General features: G+C 33.3%; 1 protein-coding gene across 2 annotated transcripts; it reads right to left on the bottom strand.

The window, feature by feature from the left end:
* Window positions 1-1,101: 1,101 nt before the first annotated feature.
* Window positions 1,102-20,981, bottom strand: LOC136033180 (probable rRNA-processing protein EBP2). Of its 2 annotated transcripts, none has more exons than XM_065713880.1 (7): window positions 20,898-20,981; window positions 19,932-20,020; window positions 16,280-16,372; window positions 13,000-13,092; window positions 8,278-8,457; window positions 5,009-5,292; window positions 1,102-1,343 (listed from the first exon to the last, which is right to left on the bottom strand). In XM_065713880.1, the coding sequence occupies exons 2-7, from the start codon at window positions 20,010-20,012 to the stop codon at window positions 1,136-1,138; spliced, it is 939 nt and encodes a 312-aa protein (XP_065569952.1). In that variant the 5' UTR covers window positions 20,013-20,020; window positions 20,898-20,981; the 3' UTR covers window positions 1,102-1,135. The 2 variants fall into 2 exon arrangements, with proteins under 2 accessions (XP_065569952.1, XP_065569953.1); XM_065713881.1 differs by having other exon boundaries at window positions 20,902-20,922.
* Window positions 20,982-20,992: the final 11 nt, after the last annotated feature.

The raw sequence follows: 20,992 nt of genomic DNA, 5'->3' as shown, positions 1-20,992 counted from the left end.
TTCCAGACACCACTAACATTTACATCTAACTTTAAAGGCCTTTCTGGGGAAGTTTTGGCCAAAAATTGTTCTTAACTTGTATGTATAGAGATAGGAAAAAATTAGAACCCAGAGTTTTTGTTACTTAGGTCGTTCTAAAAACTAGAAGGATTCCAGGTTTACGGGAAAATCTGACCACAATAGATGTTGCACAGCCATGGTTGATTCAGACGCATGGGAAAACCGGTCGGTACGATAGCAGAAGTGTTCAAACGACAGATGCTTCCTAAAAAGCACAGATAACATATCCCTCTGCGTGCTTTCCGTTCCCAAAGTTTAGTGGAAAACTAAGAAAAAACTTCCTTTCCAAGATTTTTCTTTGTTTTTAGCTAGCTTTATAAAGTATGACTTGACCTGTTGGTTCTGAACAAGAACCACCAAATATCGTGCGTGCTTAACACATGACATGCTTTCCCCTTTCAAAATTCCCTGCTTATTTTTGCTCGACGACACGCGAAGAACCAATCGGTACCACAGGGAAGCTAGAAAAAAATCCTAGCCCCAATACCAATCGGTACTATGGGAAAACCTACAGGTTTTCCCACATCTATGGTTGTATATTCCCAGCTATCTTTTCCTGGAAAGCTGCAGTCTCAATAAATTAGAAGCAGCCGATTCAAATGTGAACACTAGAAAATCAACACATTACAAAGCTGCCATCAGTCAATAAGACAGGGCCAAAAATGAAAAAAAAAACAAAACAGATCAATCCCAAAATTTAGCTGTAACTGGTTTTTGAACATTAGTAGTACCACCATTACCGATACTACCACTATTCTTGTACGTGAGAAAAGGGCTTAAATCACTTCGATAAAAAATCCTAATCATAAGCAGAAAAAGATTCTTGCACGCGAGAAAAGGGTTTAAATTGCTTCTGGAAAATTCTAAGTATATTGATAAGCAGAAAAAAAATCCATTGATCCAAACGTGCTGAATTTAAGGAAATGGGTTGAAAAAAACGTCCTGTCACCTATACATTTTTGAATAACGAGCTATGTATTAATCGAAACATGAATTTAACCATAGTCTTTTCCTATTTTCTATTGTCAAACAAAGACGATCTAAAATAGAAATTTTATTTCTTAAAAAAAAAACATTATTTCTTCCTTCCTTTTTTGCTTCCTTGTTTTCCCTTTCCTCCAAATCGTTTACCTCCAGTCTTTCCTCCGAATTTTTTACCGCCAGTATTTCCTCCAAATTTGTTCGCACCAGCATTTACTCCTTTGAACTCACTACCATTCCTTTTTTTGCCCCTCTTTTTCCCTCCAAAACCATACTTAGCATCTTTTCCAACAGCCTTATGCCTGAAAATAAACCAATCAACACATTATGACCTTGATGACAATAATATAATTTCCTCAAAGTATTTTTTAACAAGGAGGGGGGACGTTAAGAAATCTTTTTTCCGATAAAATTGCAAAGTTTTGACTAGATAAACTATTTTACACTAAAAGGTTCTCAGAGATAGGGAAAAACCATTAAACTCAATCGTAAATCATAGTACACATCCAAAATATTGAAAAGAAATTAAAATGTTTAGTCTAAAAAACAAATTACTTTGAACAACCAGAGCTGCACCATTAACACTAACAGCATGGCAGTGACCCAACAGAACTGCACATAGTTTTATTTACCCCACACTATTCGCAACTTCACTAATCCAAATCATGGCATTCATACTTCTTGATAATTTTTTTTATTCCCCCTGTACACCCCTATTTGAGGAGGCTCCTGTTTTTATTTCGCCCCAGCTGCCTCGCCAAAATGCACCATTTATAGGAGCCTATCCTTCACCCAAAAAAAGGAAACCAACTTATTTTTTTTTTGGGGGGGGGGAATAAAAATAACGAACTATATTTGATAATTTGAACAAGAAATGCCCAGAAATTCTGGGAAAATTTGGATTAACCTATCCAGCGAGATCGAGCAAAATGTTTGTAGAGCTCATGATTTGATTAAAGTGTGGCTCAAACGAATAACTACAACTATCCTTAGATAATTCCTCTGTAGAACATCTACCAGATGGTTCGTAATTTTTCGATACACTTAGGGGTTACTGGCACACCACTATTACTGTCGCACTTTTGCACGACTGCCGACAATAGTCAACAGTTGACTATTGGCAAATAAATATTTGAGTATTAAGAAAATAGTTGACAATTAAAGCCTTTGAATTTCTTATATGCATATTTGCATTTCCTTGACTTAGTAATAGGCTAGTAGTATTAACAAAACAAGATGATTAAAGCTGTTTTTCTCTGTAATTGATTATTATTTCATATTTTTAAACCCCTCTCCATATTCTGCCTCCCGGGGGCAGAATTCTATTCTATTTACCCTCTCAAGGACTTTACAGTGCTTGGAAAGACAAGTATGCAGTAGTTCTGAGCTAAGCTAACTACCAAATTCTTGATGGCGTTGGTGATTTAGCCACAAACAACAATTTCCCACACCCTTCAGCTAGGAGTTTATTCTCACATAAATGACGAAGGGTTGGGTGAATCCAAAGTAGATCCTAATTTGTATTATTCAATCTAACTTTATATCATATAACCTTTATATTCTTTTCACAATCTTTATATATTATGTAACCTAGATTTATATTCTAACTAGAATAATACTAGACTCTAGCTTTGGATATATACATAATATATTACATGACCCAACAGTTTCTAGCTAAAATATACTTATGTTAAGACACTCCTGGATAACCTAAGAGGATTGACATTTCTCATGGGAGGAATGAACATAGTTGGTTATATGAGCATTCTATTGTCCCTCTCTCTCCTGAGGAATAAATCAATAAATATCTTGAGGTGTAAATTATATTCTGCCCACAAGAAGAAACACACAAACATAACTTGGAACAATGTTATTTGGTATCGTTAAGGTATTAGGATGAACATGTACAAAAAAAAAAACTTAATAATTTGAACGTTTTTATAGCTACTCAGTTGTGACTCAAGGTGAAGAGAAAATACCAAACACCCCCATATTAGTTTATCAATTGGTGTGTTTTTGCACCAAATCTATTTTACCCTACAGAGATATATAATAGAATTGTAAAAAAAAGACTCAAAGATAAGTTTTTTTCGAAGTTATTCACTGTCCCTATGTATTTTTCAAGAGAAATTAGGTTTTCCAAACATTGAGCTAAATATCCTTACGTCAGGGTAATACACAACTACTATAAGATTATTCTAGGGTGATTGAAATAAACACGGTTGTTACCCTACATTGTGGAGCTACAAATTTTGCTGTCTAAGAATATTCATGATTTTTAACTATGTAATAAAACTGAAAATATCATCGTCCTCGGGAAGAGTGATGTTCCGAAACAGAAATTTACTTCCCGAAAAAAGAGATGCAGAGCGTCTGGGCTCTTTATTTTATATTTTGCTTAAAATATTTCATTTGCATCCAAGAAGAGTCGTTCAGGGGGGGGGGCAACTGCCCCGAGTTCCATGGCTAGGGGGGGCAGCTAGAGGGTTGCCTGTTTAAATCAAATTCAAGCCAGTCTTGTCAGAAACAACCTACAGGTCAATTTAGGACACGGGAAGAGGGTCTTTTCTCAAGGGCTCTTTTAGAAAAGAAAGTGAAGAGCACAATACGAATAAATGCTACGTTTTATATTTGGGTATTATCAATGAAAGGAAATTCGTTCAGTGTTGCTTCAGATATCCAGCATTACTACTAATTTAAGTTCTTTCCGTTCACGGCTGGTTTCTGACTCTAGGTTGAACATTAGGGCTGGTTACTCAAAAGATTGTTGGCAGTAGAGGGAGTTACTGCACCGTAAAGTTCTGTGCAGACTAGTCTCAGATTTTTGTAATCATTCTATTTTATATCTTTCTTGTTTTTACCCGCTTTTGAAAAAATAAGATTTTTCTTTTATTCGTATTCGGTATTTTCCGTATTTCAGTATATTCGTAATACGGTGTTTCCGCATTCAGTATTTCTGTAAATTTCTGCTTTTTCTTCGGCCTCGGAACTGCAATAGGAGAACATTAAATAAACTTGTAGAAAATTATACTTTCGGAAAGTTGCCGTGGCGACCAGAAGGCTGTCAGATATTAACTTAAATCAATTGCCACCTTTCCATGATTTTGAATCTGTGCTTTTCGTCAATTCTTTTTTTCTCTCCCCTTCTCTCTCTCTCTCCCTACCTCTCTTGTACTCCACTATTTACATTATTGCGTTAGTAGATTATAAATTATTATTACTATCAAACTTTTTTGAACTAACTGCAACAATTTAACAGGTGTTATCAAGCAAGACACACATTTTTGGAGAGCAAAAACTTTAAAATGCGTCTCGAGTTTTTCAAGTATTATATATCAGTTGTTCAAGAAAAGGAGGTTTTTTGACGTCTCTAAAATGCAGCACAAACAAATTTTTAGTGTAAAAGCCCCCGTTTGCTACTATTTTAGCAACCAGAAAAAAGAGATGTAGGGCACTTGGGCTCTTTATTTTATTTTGCTTAAAATATTTTATTTGCATCCAAGCAGAGCTCTTCAGAGGGGGTGGGGGGCAATTGCTAGGGATACCATGGCGGGGGGAGGGCAGCTAGGCAGCTAAAGGGTTGCCCGCTTAAATGAAAATTTTCACTTTGATTTGGCTTTTTTCTGCTTATATTTGAGTCGGGAGGAGGACGCTGTAACCAATTTGGCCCTGGGCACCACCAACCCTAGGAAGGGCTCTCCATCCAAGATGTGACAAAAACAAAACTATAAACAGAAACTATTTCTGGAAGTACAAAGAGAGCATATAATGCACTAGAAAAAAAAATGTAAAGATCTACAGAATCAAACAGGTTACAGGGATTAACCAATCGATAAAGCATATTAAGGTTAAGTAGGCGGGCAATAAATCTAACTCTTGCAGAAAATGTGACATGTGACCTTTTAAATTACCACAAACGCAATAAGCTCTAAGGAAAAATTTAGTTAGAGAAAAATAATAGGTTTACCCTCGGAACTGATTCTTTTTGGCATTTCTCTTTTTCACTTCTTCTTTGGTTTTATCCAACATCTCGCCACGTTTTGGCCTATCATCTTCGTCCAAAAAGTCCAAGTTCTTCAATTTTCCCTCTTTAAACTCTTTTAGCTTATTCATCATCTCCCTCTTCTTTTTGCTTCTCTCCAATCCTACTTGAACTTGAACCTTCTTGCCATATTTTCGAAGATCTCTTAGTTTGGCAATTTTCTGGGACCTTTCTTGACCTAATTGCTTTTCAAGGGCATAACGTTTTACCTATGGAGAAAATAAAACGTTAGATTTGCGAAATTTGTTAAAATTGATATATCATATATTCTAAAATTATTCAGGGAGCCAAACTGAGTCCTTCCCCCTCTAAAAATAGGAAGAATTTTATATTCTTATGAAAAGTAATTTACTGAAGAAAAACTGCATGCCAAAATCTCATTATTTTTTCCCGAAGATTCAAAATAAGAAAGCTACAGTTTAAAGCTTTTATATTTTTGCAATTGGTGATAATAACAAATCGGATATGCAATATTTGCGCAAATCGATATATTTGACATTCTAAAACACTAGGCAACGCGTTCAGGATCATACACAGGGAGTAAAACCGAGCCCCATTCCCTGAAAAATAACGAATTTTAAACTTTTATAGAATTGTTTCTCTTAAAAAACTGCAGGAAAAAATCTTGTTGTTTCACTCGTTTCATAATAAGACGATTGGATCTAAAGGTGTCCATTAAAAAAAAATATATATATTAATATATAAAGAAGTGTTACCAAAAATAAACTAAAATTGAATTTGCAATATTTGTCAAAACTAACCTTTTAGATACATCTCCAAACACAAAGAAGTGCACTCAAAACCATACCGAGAGAAACCGTGCCCCTCCCCCTAAAAACATTTGAAGAATTTAATATCTTGATGAAATATAATTTCCCCAAGAAAAACTGCCAGGCCCAAATCTTACTATTTTTCCCACAAGCTTCAGAATAAGAAATTCAGATTTAATTAAACCATATTTTTCCATTGGAGAAAATAAATTTGAATATGCAATATTTGTAGCAATTACATATTGAATATTCTAAAACACAAAGCAGTGCATTCTGCTCGGAAAACGTTAAAAATCAGCCAAAGGAATCATCATTTGTGCAATTTGCCAGCTCCTGTTGCGCTACCTGCTTGGAAAATTTGCCGAAGTTCATAGCCAAACTACAGAATCTCAACACGTCTCGATGATGGCTAGTCCCCTGGAAAATTTTTTTAGTGGGCCCTTTGTCTTTGAGACTTTCAGCCGACAAGACAGGAAGGCTGATAATCGGGAAATGATTTTAAGATACAGCATGGTCTTAACTTTAAATGGGAAATTGAGTTGGTTGATAGTTGTGAAATTGTCTCACAGGTTGTGTTTTATTACTTTAAATGGTTATATGGTATTCATCATTGGTAGACAGCTGTGAACACGTTGCTATTTCATATTTTAATTATAAATATTTGCTACAGCTTTTAAAACGTAGGCTCAAAACATAGGATTATAGTTACACTTGATGAATTTGGCTCAATGCCATATCAGCAATAATGCCCAAAATCTTAATATATATGTATTTATAATTTATCTTACAACTTATGTTGAACATCTTATATATTTTTGTTATAATTTATTCTTTATAATTTTAAATTGTTTTTGACATCATTTATGTTTTTTATTTTATTTAATAATGAAATATTTATTTAATAATTTTTTTATTCTATTTAAAATTTAATAATTTTCGTTTACTATAAATTTCACAGAATTTGACTGCTTTGTTTGAAAAAACTGTTTGTTTGTTAAAGTAAATGAAAATGCTTACTTATTTTTTCAACTGACAACCTTTCACTGATACAATTTTTCACAGAGGTGATTCAAGTAAACTAAACACAGAAGCTGCTTATCACACAAAAACAAAAACTCAACAAAGGCAACTTTCGCCAGTTTAGTTCAACACTGTGACACCTCAATATTACCCCTATCATCTACTTTTGAAAAAAAAGTAAAAAAAAAAAAAATACGATACACTGTTGGAAATGCACAAGGACTCATAGGCTCTTATATTTCTCTTATTTTTGTTCCCTGTAAATCTGACTGATCGTCAATTTTGCCAGTTCTTTGCCTACCCTCTCTCCACTCGCACTTCCTCAGTCCTTGCAGATGGTCTTAGCTTCTCTCTGGTTGGTGTAGGGGCATTTGACTCCCAAAGGTGGACCTCAATTCACTCAGACTGGTTTCATTATAGTAGTTATTTTCAAAATTGATGCGATACAAATTATGCACAACACCATTTTTTCATGATGTCACATTTTCAGTTCAAAAATATTGTTTATATGCACAGATTTGGGTCTCACTATTCTTGGATTCTTTGAAAAAATTTTAAGTTTCTAGCTTAAATGTTTTAGCTACAAATCACTGGACAGACGGATGAATTTACGTATATACGTGTACATACACTTACACAGAGACGCTGAAACGGTGCATTAAAAAAAAATCAAATCTATCACAAAACGTAACCGTCGTGTTTACATGAAAATTAAGCTATTTGAGTCCAAAGTAGAACAGTTTTGCCAATTAAAAGATTGTGTTCTCACTATACAAAAACATTAGAAAAGGTTGCAACAAAAAAAGAATGCATTCTAGCAAGAAACGTACAAGCGACCGTTATTCCGCAAAAATAAGACAATTTGAACCCAGGATAAACGAATAGAATTACTGGATATAGGTGACACGAAAAAAGTTGCAAAGGTACAAAAAAACTAATGAAATCTGGCTCAAACGTAAAAGCACCAGCTTCTACACGAAAATGCAGCTTCTTGAACCTACAGTTGTACCAACTGGAAGTAAAGAATATGAAAACGTTGCAACAAAAAGGAAAGAAATCTAGTAAAAAACGTAAAACGTTTGCACAAAAGTGCAGCTATTTGAACCCAGCATAACATAGTCGTACCAACTGGAAGTAAAGAATATGAAAACGTTGCAACAAAAAGGAAAGAAATCTAGTAAAAAACGTAAAACGTTTGCACAAAAGTGCAGCTATTTGAACCCAGCATAACATAGTCGTACCAACTGGAAGTAAAGAATATGAAAACGTTGCAACAAAAAGGAATGAAATCTAGTAAAAAACGTGAAACGTTTGCACAAAAATGGAGCTATTTGAACCCATGATAAAATATTAGTACCAACTGAATGTAAACAATACAAAGACATTCAGTAAATTGAGACTCACTTTCAACATTTGGTCATCCGACTTTGCCATTTGCGCAAAATAATCCTCAGGTCGTTTTGTTGGTATGCCAAGTGTATGTAAACGTCGTAAACCGACTACAACAGCGGTCTGGGCTTGTTTATAAAACAACATTTCTCGTTGTATATCGTCTGTTTTCAAATCTACTCCTTTTTGTGAAAACTAAAAATAAATAATTAGAAGATGAAAATGTAACTATTAAGAATATTAGATCATAATGCCATTTTACCAATTCTATGATAACTTTAACAAATTTAGCAAAATTTTACTATTACTGGAATATCAAACTCAGTGGGTAAAATTGAACTGTTTGCCTAAAAATTCAATCGAAAACCGGTTTTCCTGAATTAATCATATGAAATAAATGTTATTAAATGAATAATTCGCAAGACTCCACATTCTTTGCATTTAATAACAACCGAAATTAAATAGCTCTCAAGATTTGAAAAAAACCTTTATCATGGCTCATCTTATAAAAAAAAAACCTAAACAAAAAACAAAGAAAATATTAATGAAAAAGAAGTCCTAAAACATGTTATATATATATTCTAAAAATCGGGAAATAAGTTTTTAAATTAAACAAAAACTACATATGCAATTATAGTCATTGATGGTAGCAGAGGTTATATATATTCTAAAAATTGGAAAATCAGTTTTTAAAGTAAAAAAAAACTACATCTACAATTATAGTCATTGATAGTAGCAGATGTCATATATATTCTAAAAATCGGGAAATCAGCTTTTAAAGTAAAAAAAAAAAAACTACATAAGCAACGATAGTTATTGATAGTAGCGGAGGTCATATATATTCTAAAAATCGGGAAATCAGCTTTTAAAGTAAAAAAAAAAAAACTACATAAGCAACGATAGTTATTGATAGTAGCAGAGGTTATATATATTCTAAAAATCGGGAAATCAGTTTTTATATTAAAGAAACTACATATGCAATTATAGTCATTGATAGTAGCAGAGGTTATATATATTCTAAAAATTGGAAAATCAGTTTTTAAAGTAAAAAAAAAAACTACATATACAATTATAGTCATTGATAGTAGCAGATGTCATATATATTCTAAAAATCAGGAAATCAGCTTTTAAAGTAAAAAAAAGAAAAAAAACTACATAAGCAACGATAGTTATTGATAGTAGCAGAGGTTATATATATTCTAAAAATCGGGAAATCAGTTTTTATATTAAAGAAACTACATATGCAATTATAGTCATTGATAGTAGCAGAGGTAATATATATTCTAAAAATCAGGAAATCAGTTTTGAAATTAAAAAAACTACATATGCAATTATAGGCATTGATAGTAGCAGAGGTCATATATATTCTAAAAATAGAGAAATCAGCTTTTAAAGTAAAAAAAAAACTACATATACAGTTATAATTATTGATAGTAGCAGAGGTTATATATATTCTAAAGATCGGGAAATCAGTTCTTATATTAAAGAAACTACATATGCAATTATAGTCATTGATAGTAGCAGAGGTCATATATATTTATATTCTAAAAATCGGGAAATCAGTTTTCAAAACAAAAAATAAATAAAAATACATCTGTAATTTGATAATAGCAGAGGTCATACATATTCTAAAAATCGGGAAATCAGTTTTTGAAGAAAAAAACTACTATGCAATTATGGTTATTGATAGTTACTGAGGTCAAATTTTGAAACAAAAATATAAGGATCAGCAAAAACTAAGCTAAAAATCTATGATATAAAACAGTTTAAGAACATTTAGTTTCCTTTGAACAGGTCTAGGCGTTCTCCTCCCCCCGCCCCACCGCGGAAAATTCCCCTTAGATACTTTCTGGGGTTCATTTAAAAGGAAATTAAAATTTCTATTACCCTGTTTCAGTCAGAGGCAATTCTACAGCGTTGCCTATGGTAAAAAGCCATTCAACGTATTATTATTCTTTTTTTTCCCAGAGGCACTTCATATCGAAGGGATGGTTGTATAAACTTCTGAGGGGAATCATCTGATTGTATATCATAAGCTCTAGGGCCCTTTTTAAGAGTCAAAAATTATTGAAGGGCAACAAGTCACCATCTGCACTATTTTTCCTCTAAATGCATCTGATCAGACTTTTTAAAGAGTCATTTTCTTCAAATGGTCCAAAGGTCAAATAACCCTGCCTCTGGGATTGACAGCCCCTGGGCAAGGCCTTTGAGCTATGCAAGTTACCTATTGTTAAGATATAAGGTTTTTATGAAAAGGGTGGACGTATACACTTTGGAGGGGGCTCATTCAATTGGTAATCGAAAGTTCGAGTACCTCCGGGTTGACAGCCCCCCATCAAGCAGCCCCGAGTACAGGGGATGTAAGTTATGCAAGTTGCTTAATTTCCGGGAATATTTCTGGTTTACGCTGTTATTATGAAAGCAAAAAGTAACACTAAATCCCAAAATTAGAAGAATCTCTCCCGTATAGGAGGGGGGCCGCCCCTTCCTTATCTCCAACCTCTCCCTTGTGGTCGTAGAAACTTCAAAGAATGCTGATTTGATCAGATATTTATAGCTATAGTCCTTTTTTATAAGTCGAAAGTGACTGAAGACCAACCAGCCCCTGTCAACTGTTTTTGATATCTGGTTCATTTGTAGCCCCTTGGGAAATCTGATTGACCTTTTGAGGTGCGAGATTTTCTGGGAGGGGGGGGGGCGCCTGCTCCCGAAATCAACAGATTGCTAATGTTTGAATTTTTACGGACGAAAGCGTTATCAAATTTAATTAATTAATTTCACCTGTTTATATTTTCGATTCAACTTCTGCAATTGTGGAAGTTCTGAGAGAGAAAACACAAACCTTACTAAAAATAAGGAAATAAATAAGGGAAATCATAGTAAGAAAATTGATGCTTTAAAGCACATTTTCGATACTACATCATAAAATAAACTATTCAAATTATTTTGGTCCCATTGCTTTCCAATAATTCAAGGGAAAGATTTTTCCCCAGAAAAGTCGCCGTGACATTTGTTATAATTTTCTGCTTGCTCCTGGAAACAATATTGTTAATAACAAGAATTTGCAAAAACAGCTCTAAGGAACTTATTATGTGCGCGGGAAATTTCAAAACGCGACCTTCAAAGGAAAACGAAATATACACAAAAAACTATAGAATTCAAAAGCCGTAGTTATTTCTTAATCGGATAAAACTGGGTAATTATATTTTTATTCTTCGAATTTCATTACTTCTGTGCTCAAAATCCAACATGAATTCGTATTGTTAATCTTAGAGCCACAAGTCACAATTTTCTGTTAGTTCGGGGAAACAAACTTTTATTCAGCAACAATTAGCAAGTAACACTTCTCTGGAACAGAGGCGTAATTTGCTACAGGGCATGAGGGGGAGGCAACTGCCCTCTCCAGACTCAAGTTTACTCCCTCCCGAATTCAGTTTGTCCCCACCAGCTGAAATTTAGTTCCTTGAAAAAAATCTTGTCAAAACTATGATAAGCCTGCATAAATCAAGTATCCCGATAAACAAGTCAGTTTTTCTTTTACGGTAATATATGGATCATTTTTCATTGTCAGTTTTACTTGATTTGAGAAAATTGGCTCCAACTTTGCCCACCCTAGGATTTTGATGAAACTCCGCCACTGCTCGGGAACGTGTCAATTTGGCGAGAGATTTAAAACGAGGCCTTAAAAGGAGAAGAAGGTTTATTAGTCCTGTAGTGGCGCAGTGGATTTGACCTTAGCTTGATAATACGGGACCCAGAGATCGAATCACGCTGCAGGAATGCACTGCAGGGCCGACGCAGGGACCTTAGTAGTCAAGAAGCGTCGTTAATTCTTAAATAAATAAATAGGAAGGTTTATTACAAATGAATAAAACTTACGCGTAATATTTTTATTCTTCAAATTTCATGGGTTTCGTTTTTAAAATAAACAACAACCTTCTCCAATTACGTTTCGAACTTCTTAAGAATCTTAATAACAACTACGAGCAACAATTTTCTGCTAGATTGGAAAGCACAGACGCCAACAACAAATTTATATTAGAATCACCTTGGTGGTTATTTAAAATCCGTTATCCATCCGTTATCCAGCAACAATTTTCTGTTAGATTGGAAAGCACAGACGCCAACAACAAATTTATATTAGAATCACCTTGGTGGTTATTTAAAATCCGTTATCCAAATGTCATTCAGGAAAATAAGCATGGTTTTGCAAAAAAAAAAAAAAAAAAAATATCTGTCGTACATTAAGCCTAAAATTTCATTGAATTTCTTAAATTTGTTCCTACATTTCTGGTCGTAAGGTTACGCGAGGCAGCATATGTAAGATGTTGTATATGCTTTTATTGCATAAATGTATTGTTGAGTCGTTGAACAAACCTGTTCATCTATTAAAGCTCTTACACTTAATTTTAAAACTTGTATTCACCCCTTAATTGGGTGACTCTCAAACAACACTTTCACTATGTCTGCGTATTTTGGCGTTTCGTAGAACTTTTTTGAAAAAAAATGGGTTCTCCCAAATCTCCATAAAATTAAGCTTCAATTACACACAAATTTTAACACAGAATACAAATTGTTAAGTTTAGTTTATGTTAGTGTTCGAGAGAAGATTTTAACAACGCAATTTTTTTTTTTTGGGGGGGGGGAATTCCGGGAGCACTGCTCACTGCATTGATGAATTAGTCAATCAAGGGCCAAATCTATCACGGCTACTTATTAAATGTTTTCTAATCTAACCTCAGTTTCTTCAATAGGAGCGGCAGTGATATCTAATCGTTCAATCCAGTCATCACGAAATTGAATTTTCTCCAACTTTGACTTCATTTGAGCCTGAAAACAAGAAGAAAAGATATCAATAGTTTCACATTCTAGTGTCTCAAAAAATTCAGACGTTAAGTCTTCTCAAGTCCGCAGTAGTTTATGGTCTCAAGTTTTTCATAAAATTGGGTTAACTTCTATTCAAATTCACAAAACAACATTCTTAAAACTTTTTCATTTGAACCCGGATAAATTTCAAAATGCAAATCAGGTTTTTTTTTCACAACACCTTCAATTTTTGCTTGATGATTTTTTGAAAATGTCTTCAGTTAAAACTTTTTTTGGGAGGGGGGGAATGGTGGAGGGAGATTTACTGGAATACGAGATGATAATTTGAAGACACAAATCCCTTATAGCATCCATTTATTCAAAACCTAAATCATTTTCTTCCCATTCGCATCCAGACTATCATAAGTATATGATATGTTCTAGTAAGTCTCTTATTTCTGCCAATATTCCTCTTTGAATCCCTCCTTGTTACTGATGAATAGTTACGCTGATATCAAAAACACGACCTCTCTCTTTCCGGTGCGTATTCAGGGAGAGGGAGAAAGAGTACTAAAAAATTGCCCGAAAAAAGGAAAATTGATTGATAGCCAAAATACTTAATTCAAACGGTATATTACTACATTATTCTTCAGGCACTTCGATCTGGTTGCTATAAAGAACCTTTTTTCTGCTACTACCAAGCCACAAAAGTAAACGAGAAGGACTCTAGATTCCCCCCCTCCCCCCGAAAAAATGTCATGATGGTACTTTTTACGATTTTTTTTGTAGATCTCGTTCGTTTGTTTACTAATTTTATGAATTTATCCTGTCTTTCCTTTTTTTTCTTCTTGGTCGGAATGCTTTCCTTCTTTCTTCTTGTTAAAACTATGAAGGGTACCAAAGATTAGTATAGATACTGATTACCGGAGGCATCACTAGCCAAAAAAGTCTTTTTTTGGGGGGGGGATGGATTTTATGGAATTACTGCTCATTTTTACCAACTGATTTGCACAATATTGCTACAAAAATTACTAAACTTTTCTTTATTGACTGAGAGCGATCTTCTTCCATTGATTTTACGCCCCCCACCCCCTGACTACATTTCATTTATATTGAAAGATGAAATGCAACCCTTTGAAAAGCTCAATAAACCTGTTGATGTAGGAGACGTGACAAAACAATAATATAAATTCCCTTTAATACTTCCATATAAAATATAAAATTTCGAAATACATTAAGATGAAAGAAAAATAGAAAGATCTTCATAACAGACATATGGGCAATGACATAAAGCAACAAAGGTAGTTTTCTTTTTTGGACACCAAATTAGTAGACAGCAAATACTGGAGGCAAAGAGTTTTAATTGAAAACAAAGCTAAAATTATACTGAAAATTTTCTTTCTTCTTTCTAAGCTCATTTGTAATAATACTAGTACTGAAAATAATATATTATTAATGCAAACAATGAAACAAATAGTGTCTTTATTGAACAAAGAGCGTCATTTTTGAATTATCAAAAATATAGAACTGTAATATCTACTTTGAGAAGTCTTATTACGAGGATCAGCTGAAAAGAACCAGGCCTGGCACAGATGTGGTGCCACTAGGTTAGTTTTTCACTTGTTTAATACACTGTTATTCTTAACTAGCTCATATTTGCACTTTAAGGTCTATAGGCTAGTGACTCATAATTTTATGAGTTGAGTTGATAATGCTTGACATAATTTTAATCTAGACAATTTGCATTTATCATGAAAATAGGATATTGAGAAGTAATGGGCCATCAAATATTTCCATTTTAAGGTTTAACTAAAAAAAAAGAAAAAATTATTGAGGAAATGCATAAGACACTGAAAAACAGTCCAATTATTTTCGATGATGAGGAAGTAGGTTTTAGGATTAAAAATTAGATTTAGAAGTATGAATGACAAGCCTTGCTTTAGATGCTTTGTGGAAGTAACAACCATTGAAATATTGAAAAATTTCATGGAGAATTCTTAAATTGTCCACATTGAAATTGTTTGAAATAGTCAGAGCTGTTATGGTATAAATAATGCATGGCTAATATTTTGCGCTACTGCAAGGTGTATGCAAGAAGGGAGCATTGTTTGCTAATATGCGGTCAAATCCAATAAAAAATTATTCAAAGTGAGAATTTGGCACCCTGCCATAAAAATTCCAACGATTCTTTTAGACGTTTTATAACTGTGAACAGCCCTTAGATCCAACCAATACATTCTTGGAAACAAATTACAGACGAAGCAGCACAAGGTGAATCAGACAGCGTATATAATTACTCTGATGGACTCTATTATTATAATGATGATTTAATTGCATTAGAACATCAATATAAACAATGCTTTAGCTGTTCTAGAACTTATGTTGGAAAACCCTAAAAAGAAGTCATCCTAAAGAAGCCTCTCTTCTGTCATCCTAAAAAAAATAAATAAATCATAAATGCTGTCATCTCTCCTACAAGTTGGTAAATTTTGCCTTTGTGGGAAAAGTTTTTCGAATTACTGAGGGTCAAAAATAAAAGGCACATAGTGCAGACTTTGTTGCTGGGACTTCCACTGATGTTTTTTCTAATTCGGAACTCGTCCATCAATGGATCTATTGGTCAATCAGCTACTGACTTAGAAAGGCTTTCTAAATCAATTTCCATGAAAGATTTAGCAAGAAATAATGATCAGATTGATTAAGAATGGATATATATAGATATATATATATATATATATATATATATATATATATATATATATATATATATATATATATATATATATATATATATATATATATATATGTATGTATATATATATATATATATATATATATATATATATATATATATATATATATATATATATATATATATATATATATATATATTTCATTGCACTTCCTGGCTAAAGGACCTTGAGACAGAGATCAGCACCGCCGGTTCAGACCTTAAGAATCTAGTGCCACATCCTTTACCTCTTTTTTTGCATAAGATTGAAAAAAGCAGATTCACAAAGCTAATTGGGTCCAATCAGAGAAAAGGGAATTTCAGACATTCACCAGTGAATGTTGACATTAACATTTATATATAACATGTAACACACACTATATATATATATATATATATATATATATATATATATATATATATATATATATATATATATATATATATATATATATATATATCTTTGGTTGAGACACTTACCACAAAATTAGGATATTCATTTGGTTTCCTTTTGACTGGAACCTCTGCAATAAGACCAGGTTTGAGATCACCTCTAGCAAATGCTTCTTGTAGCTGAAAAAAGAAAACAATTCGTTAAATATTGTTCACAGCCCATTAGCATAGCTAGCCCTAGGCTGAGGGCATGATTGGACATAATTACAAATGTTCTTAAATATGGAAGTCTTTAAAGAAGTGTTGTAAAAAAGGAACTTTCAAGAAAAAGCATATATGAACATAATAGTGTGATAGGGTTGTATTGCAAATGGCCAATGATGATTTGAATTTTCTGACAAATGGGTCAGGAGAGGAATTTACACGTAAAAGATATCATCCTGTGTAAGATCAGTAAAATTTACCCAGCAGAGATAAAAGAAATCGGGCATAGGAATGAGTTCATCCCAGACCCCCTCTCCTAAAAAAAACGGCTTCACACCTCCTAGCATATTTACCAATGATTCTCCTAAAACTAAGGCGAAGGCTTTAAAAATCATAAGATGCAGAAATAATTTGAATTAATAAGTTTAGCAAATCCATTTACCCAATTGAAGCTTTAAAAAAAATCCTACATAAAAAATTTACAGGTTTAAATATTAAAATCAAGATTTTCCAGCCCCTCTCCCCTCCCTAGGGTAGGATCTTGCAAACAAGAACTATTTTTAAACAATTTACATCTTTCTTTCTCAGCAATCCATGAAACTTTTTTGGTTTAGATCAGACAGAGATAGTGAGACTTGATTAACAAGGAACTTGATATTTTCAAAATGTCTGTGTTTGACATGAGTTTTTACCAAATGTATCTTTTCTAATTTAAAACTACTATTTTGGCTATAACAGAGGCGATTCAATAACTGTACATTTTTTGCATTTGTAGATACTAAATTATTTTTTCTTCTACCTCCCATAACAGATTTTCAAATAATTTTTAATAACACATAAAATACATTCAGAAAAATATTCAACATTGCTTGCCCATCTTATAATCATAAGCTCTTGTTTTGTTTGTTTGTTATATTTTTTTTTTGCTTAAAGATTTCATTTCTTAGCATTTGGGTTTCACATCTTTGAATCAATGACACTATCTTCCACATGGATGCACAACCTTTAAGGGTAGTAAGAGGGAAATACTATAGAATGGCATACAACAATACAAATTAAACTAAGACGTTATTCTCAGTGAACACAGCTTCTAACCAAAGAGTCCAGGTAGTAATCTTCTAAGCCTGGAAACATGGGATGTAGCCAGATGCCAAAGAGTCCAAACCCTTCCCTCTGTTACAGGGAAGTCAAAATAATAGTCGATGCTCAAGGCCCCAAATCTCAAAAGGATATACTTTAAAAAGCATTGAAAATAAACGAAAAATCAGTATTTTGGGACTAAAGTGTACTTATTTGAAGCTTAATAACCATTCAAAAATTTAAGACCTTTCTCCTTTATGGGTCTTGTGTGGTATCTTTGCTATGGTAGTATAAAAAGTATAATTCAAGAGAGCACAAACCTATTAATCTGAAAGATGAGAAATAAATATGTGCAAAAAATTTTACAAGCAGACTGTATGTTAAGATGCAAAAGCCAGGCAACAGAAAATTTTAACATTGTAGATCTTTTGCATAGAATTTTTAGGTTGGCAGTAAGAGTCTAAGTTTTATAATTAGGTTAAAATCCACATTTTTTTTAATTTTACATACTAGGTTGATGATTGATCAAAAACAGGCCTGATGTTTGCCATTATTTTTCATGTAATCTATTAACTCCAAAAGTGCTTGGCCAAGACACAGTGTGACACTTGTTACACTTTGGGCATACATATCTTGAAAAATCCAAATCAGAGTTTTAGAAATTCAGTATATGAAAATCAACCAAATTTAGCACATATAGTGCCAAAATTAAGTTTTTCTTCTTTTTTTGTTTCTTTAGAGCTCTTTTAAAAGAGCCCTGATCTTTCAAAAATTACAATATTGGTTTTAACAATTGGGTGCTTACACATTTTTGATTCTTTTCTGAAAATTATCTTAAGGGTATTTCCCAGATGTCATAGCAGGCAAAGTACAAAGCAACAAATTTTGTGGCATATCCCCCTTCTCCCACTAAAGATTGTTGTACACATTACACATCTCTTCCTCACAAATTGTCAACATCCCTCTTCTAGGAAAAATGTCTGCATGCATCCTTGGGGGTGAATTCTCTGGTAAGAGTATGTAGCTAAAAGGGTACAAAAAGGTAAAAGGCTAAATACCTGATTGGAACAGACAAGTATTACAAAGTCAAAAATTCTACAAAAAATTGACATTTTTGTACTTATACCTTAAAATGTTATACCTTAATATGAAACTTTAGAACATAATGTAAACATTAAAACATGTATCAAGAAAAATTCTCTGTTGCCAATTTGATTGTTCAAATTATTTTTTATATAAGTAAATGAGAAAATTTTTGGAGTTTTTATGTCAGGATTAGGTAATATCTTTGTGAGGTAGTATTTATTCTTTCTTTGGATTAGGTACCAATCCATATCCTATTTCTATATGCAGCTACATCTGTCAAAGAGATTCTCTTATGAAATATGTAAGCAACTTGCACCTTTCTTTTATTACTATAGAAGACTAAGAGCAAAAAAGAAATAAATTTAGCCAAATTTATTTCAAGTCTGTAAACACAGATAGGCCTAACTCTTGGCAGGGGCGGATCTAGAGCAAAATCTTGGAGGGGGCCCAATGTGACAAGGGCACCAATGAGCAAAACTTTTTAGTTTGGGAGGGGAGCAATGTGACAGAGGTGCCAATAATTGACCAAATTTATTCTAAAAGAGTGTGAAAAAAGAAAAAAAGGGAAAGAGGGTGCCAGAAAAAATCTTGAGGGGAGACCAAGGCTCCCAGTCCCCTGGATCCACTGGCAACCCTTGGAAATATATGTTCAATGACTTTGCAAGTGCAACCTCTTGGGTTAAATCAGAATATCTTTATAGAAGGGAAGGGGAGGATAACCAGAAATAGGTAAAAGGTAAAAATATCAGAAATTTTCCTGTATCCAAATTTGAGAAAAAGATGTCTGAAATTGTCAAAATATATTTGGATAAATACTTAGTGACCCGCCATACTACCAAACTTTCCAAAGTGAAATGGAAGTATAGGTTGATCAACTCAAAAACCTTGAATCAGTAACCAATTTATTTTATTCCAAACTTTGAACACATAAATGTTCAAATGGGGATAAATCCATTTATTTAGAAAGCAAAAACAGATACACAAGTCTAGATATTTTGATCACATACACAGCAATTGTCAGATCCATTTGTTTAGAAAGTGAAAACAGGTAAAAAAGTCTAGATATTTTGATCACATATACAGCAATTGTCAGATCAAAATATTCAGACTTTTGTACCTGTTTTCACTGTCTAAATAAATTAACTTATCCCCATTTGAGCATTTATGTGTTCATCATAGAAAGGCAGTGTATCCTGGGAAAAGGACACCTAGTCCAAGGTATTATGTCAAAAATTCCAAATTTCCTTAGTCTTTTTACATCAATTTTAAAAACACCAGCAAATAACAAAATCAAAGCTTAAAAAATCAAGTTTGTCCTTAAATAAGAAAAAATCTAAATAGTAAATTGAAATGAGAAGAGAAAAGATACCTCTTCATCAGAATCTATGTATTCCTCTTCAGATGATGACTCAGCCTTAATCTTCCTTGCCTTCTTTGAAATTTTTGCCATTATGTTCTCTGCAATAAAGAATCAAGCAAATAGATAAGAAATGAAGAAACTATCTACACAGTACTAACAATAACACAATAGTTTATTTATTGCTCTCTATACAAGTTGAGAAATGGAAAAGGTAAAAGAAATATAAAACAAAATGGAAAAGGAAAAATCAAACAAAAAGGATAACGCAAGAGAAAAAAACTTGTATACATCAAAAATTAATTAGTGAGTCCCCTTGGGAGGAGATTCATTGGATTGGTAATCAGAAGCTCTAGTGCCTTTATAAGAGTCAAAGTGATCAGAGCACAGCTGCCCCCCACAAAGACACAAACATTTTCCCAAGATTTTTATATTTTTTCAAGATGCATCCAATAGAAACTTTGACAGTTTTTTTATTGAAAATAGTCCAAAAATCATATAAAAAGGCTTTTGGGGTTGATACAAAGCCTGAGGGCAAGGGTTGTAAGTTATGCCCCTGAGGCATTTAAGGTTCTTATGAAAAGGATGGCAATATAAACTATAGAGGAGGCTAACTATGACTATAGTAATAGAAGTAAGGGATGGAAGAACCAGATTGATTTTGGGTTGATGTGTGATGGACAATGTCCACAGAATCTGGGACTGAATTTGCTTGGACTCACAGGTAAGCAAGTGAATCCTAAGCCTAATAGACTTGTCTGCTTGCAGTCAAAAGGTGAAATACTGTGTCATAGAATTGACACCTGACCAACGAGTCCTCTGGACTTGCAGGCAAATGGTGAAACCTTTTGTTTTCCAAATGTTTGGTTAAATGGCATGGGTAAACATTTGGAGAGACCCTCCTATTGGACAAACACTATAATCATTTGCCAATTGAGGGCGATTTGGACAACAAAAAGAAAATTGGATTATTCTTACAGACTTGACGGTTTTCTTCCTTTTCGTCTCTGTGCGTTTCTTTACTTGTCCGATTATTAATCTGATTAATCCAAGCGTTTCTTTAGACACATATG

This window comes from Artemia franciscana, chromosome 11, assembly GCF_032884065.1.
Source record: "Artemia franciscana chromosome 11, ASM3288406v1, whole genome shotgun sequence".
Classification (NCBI taxonomy): Eukaryota; Metazoa; Arthropoda; class Branchiopoda; order Anostraca; family Artemiidae; genus Artemia; species Artemia franciscana.
The sequence above is the reverse complement of the archived record's forward strand: the minus strand, read 5'-3'. Positions and strand labels throughout refer to the sequence as shown.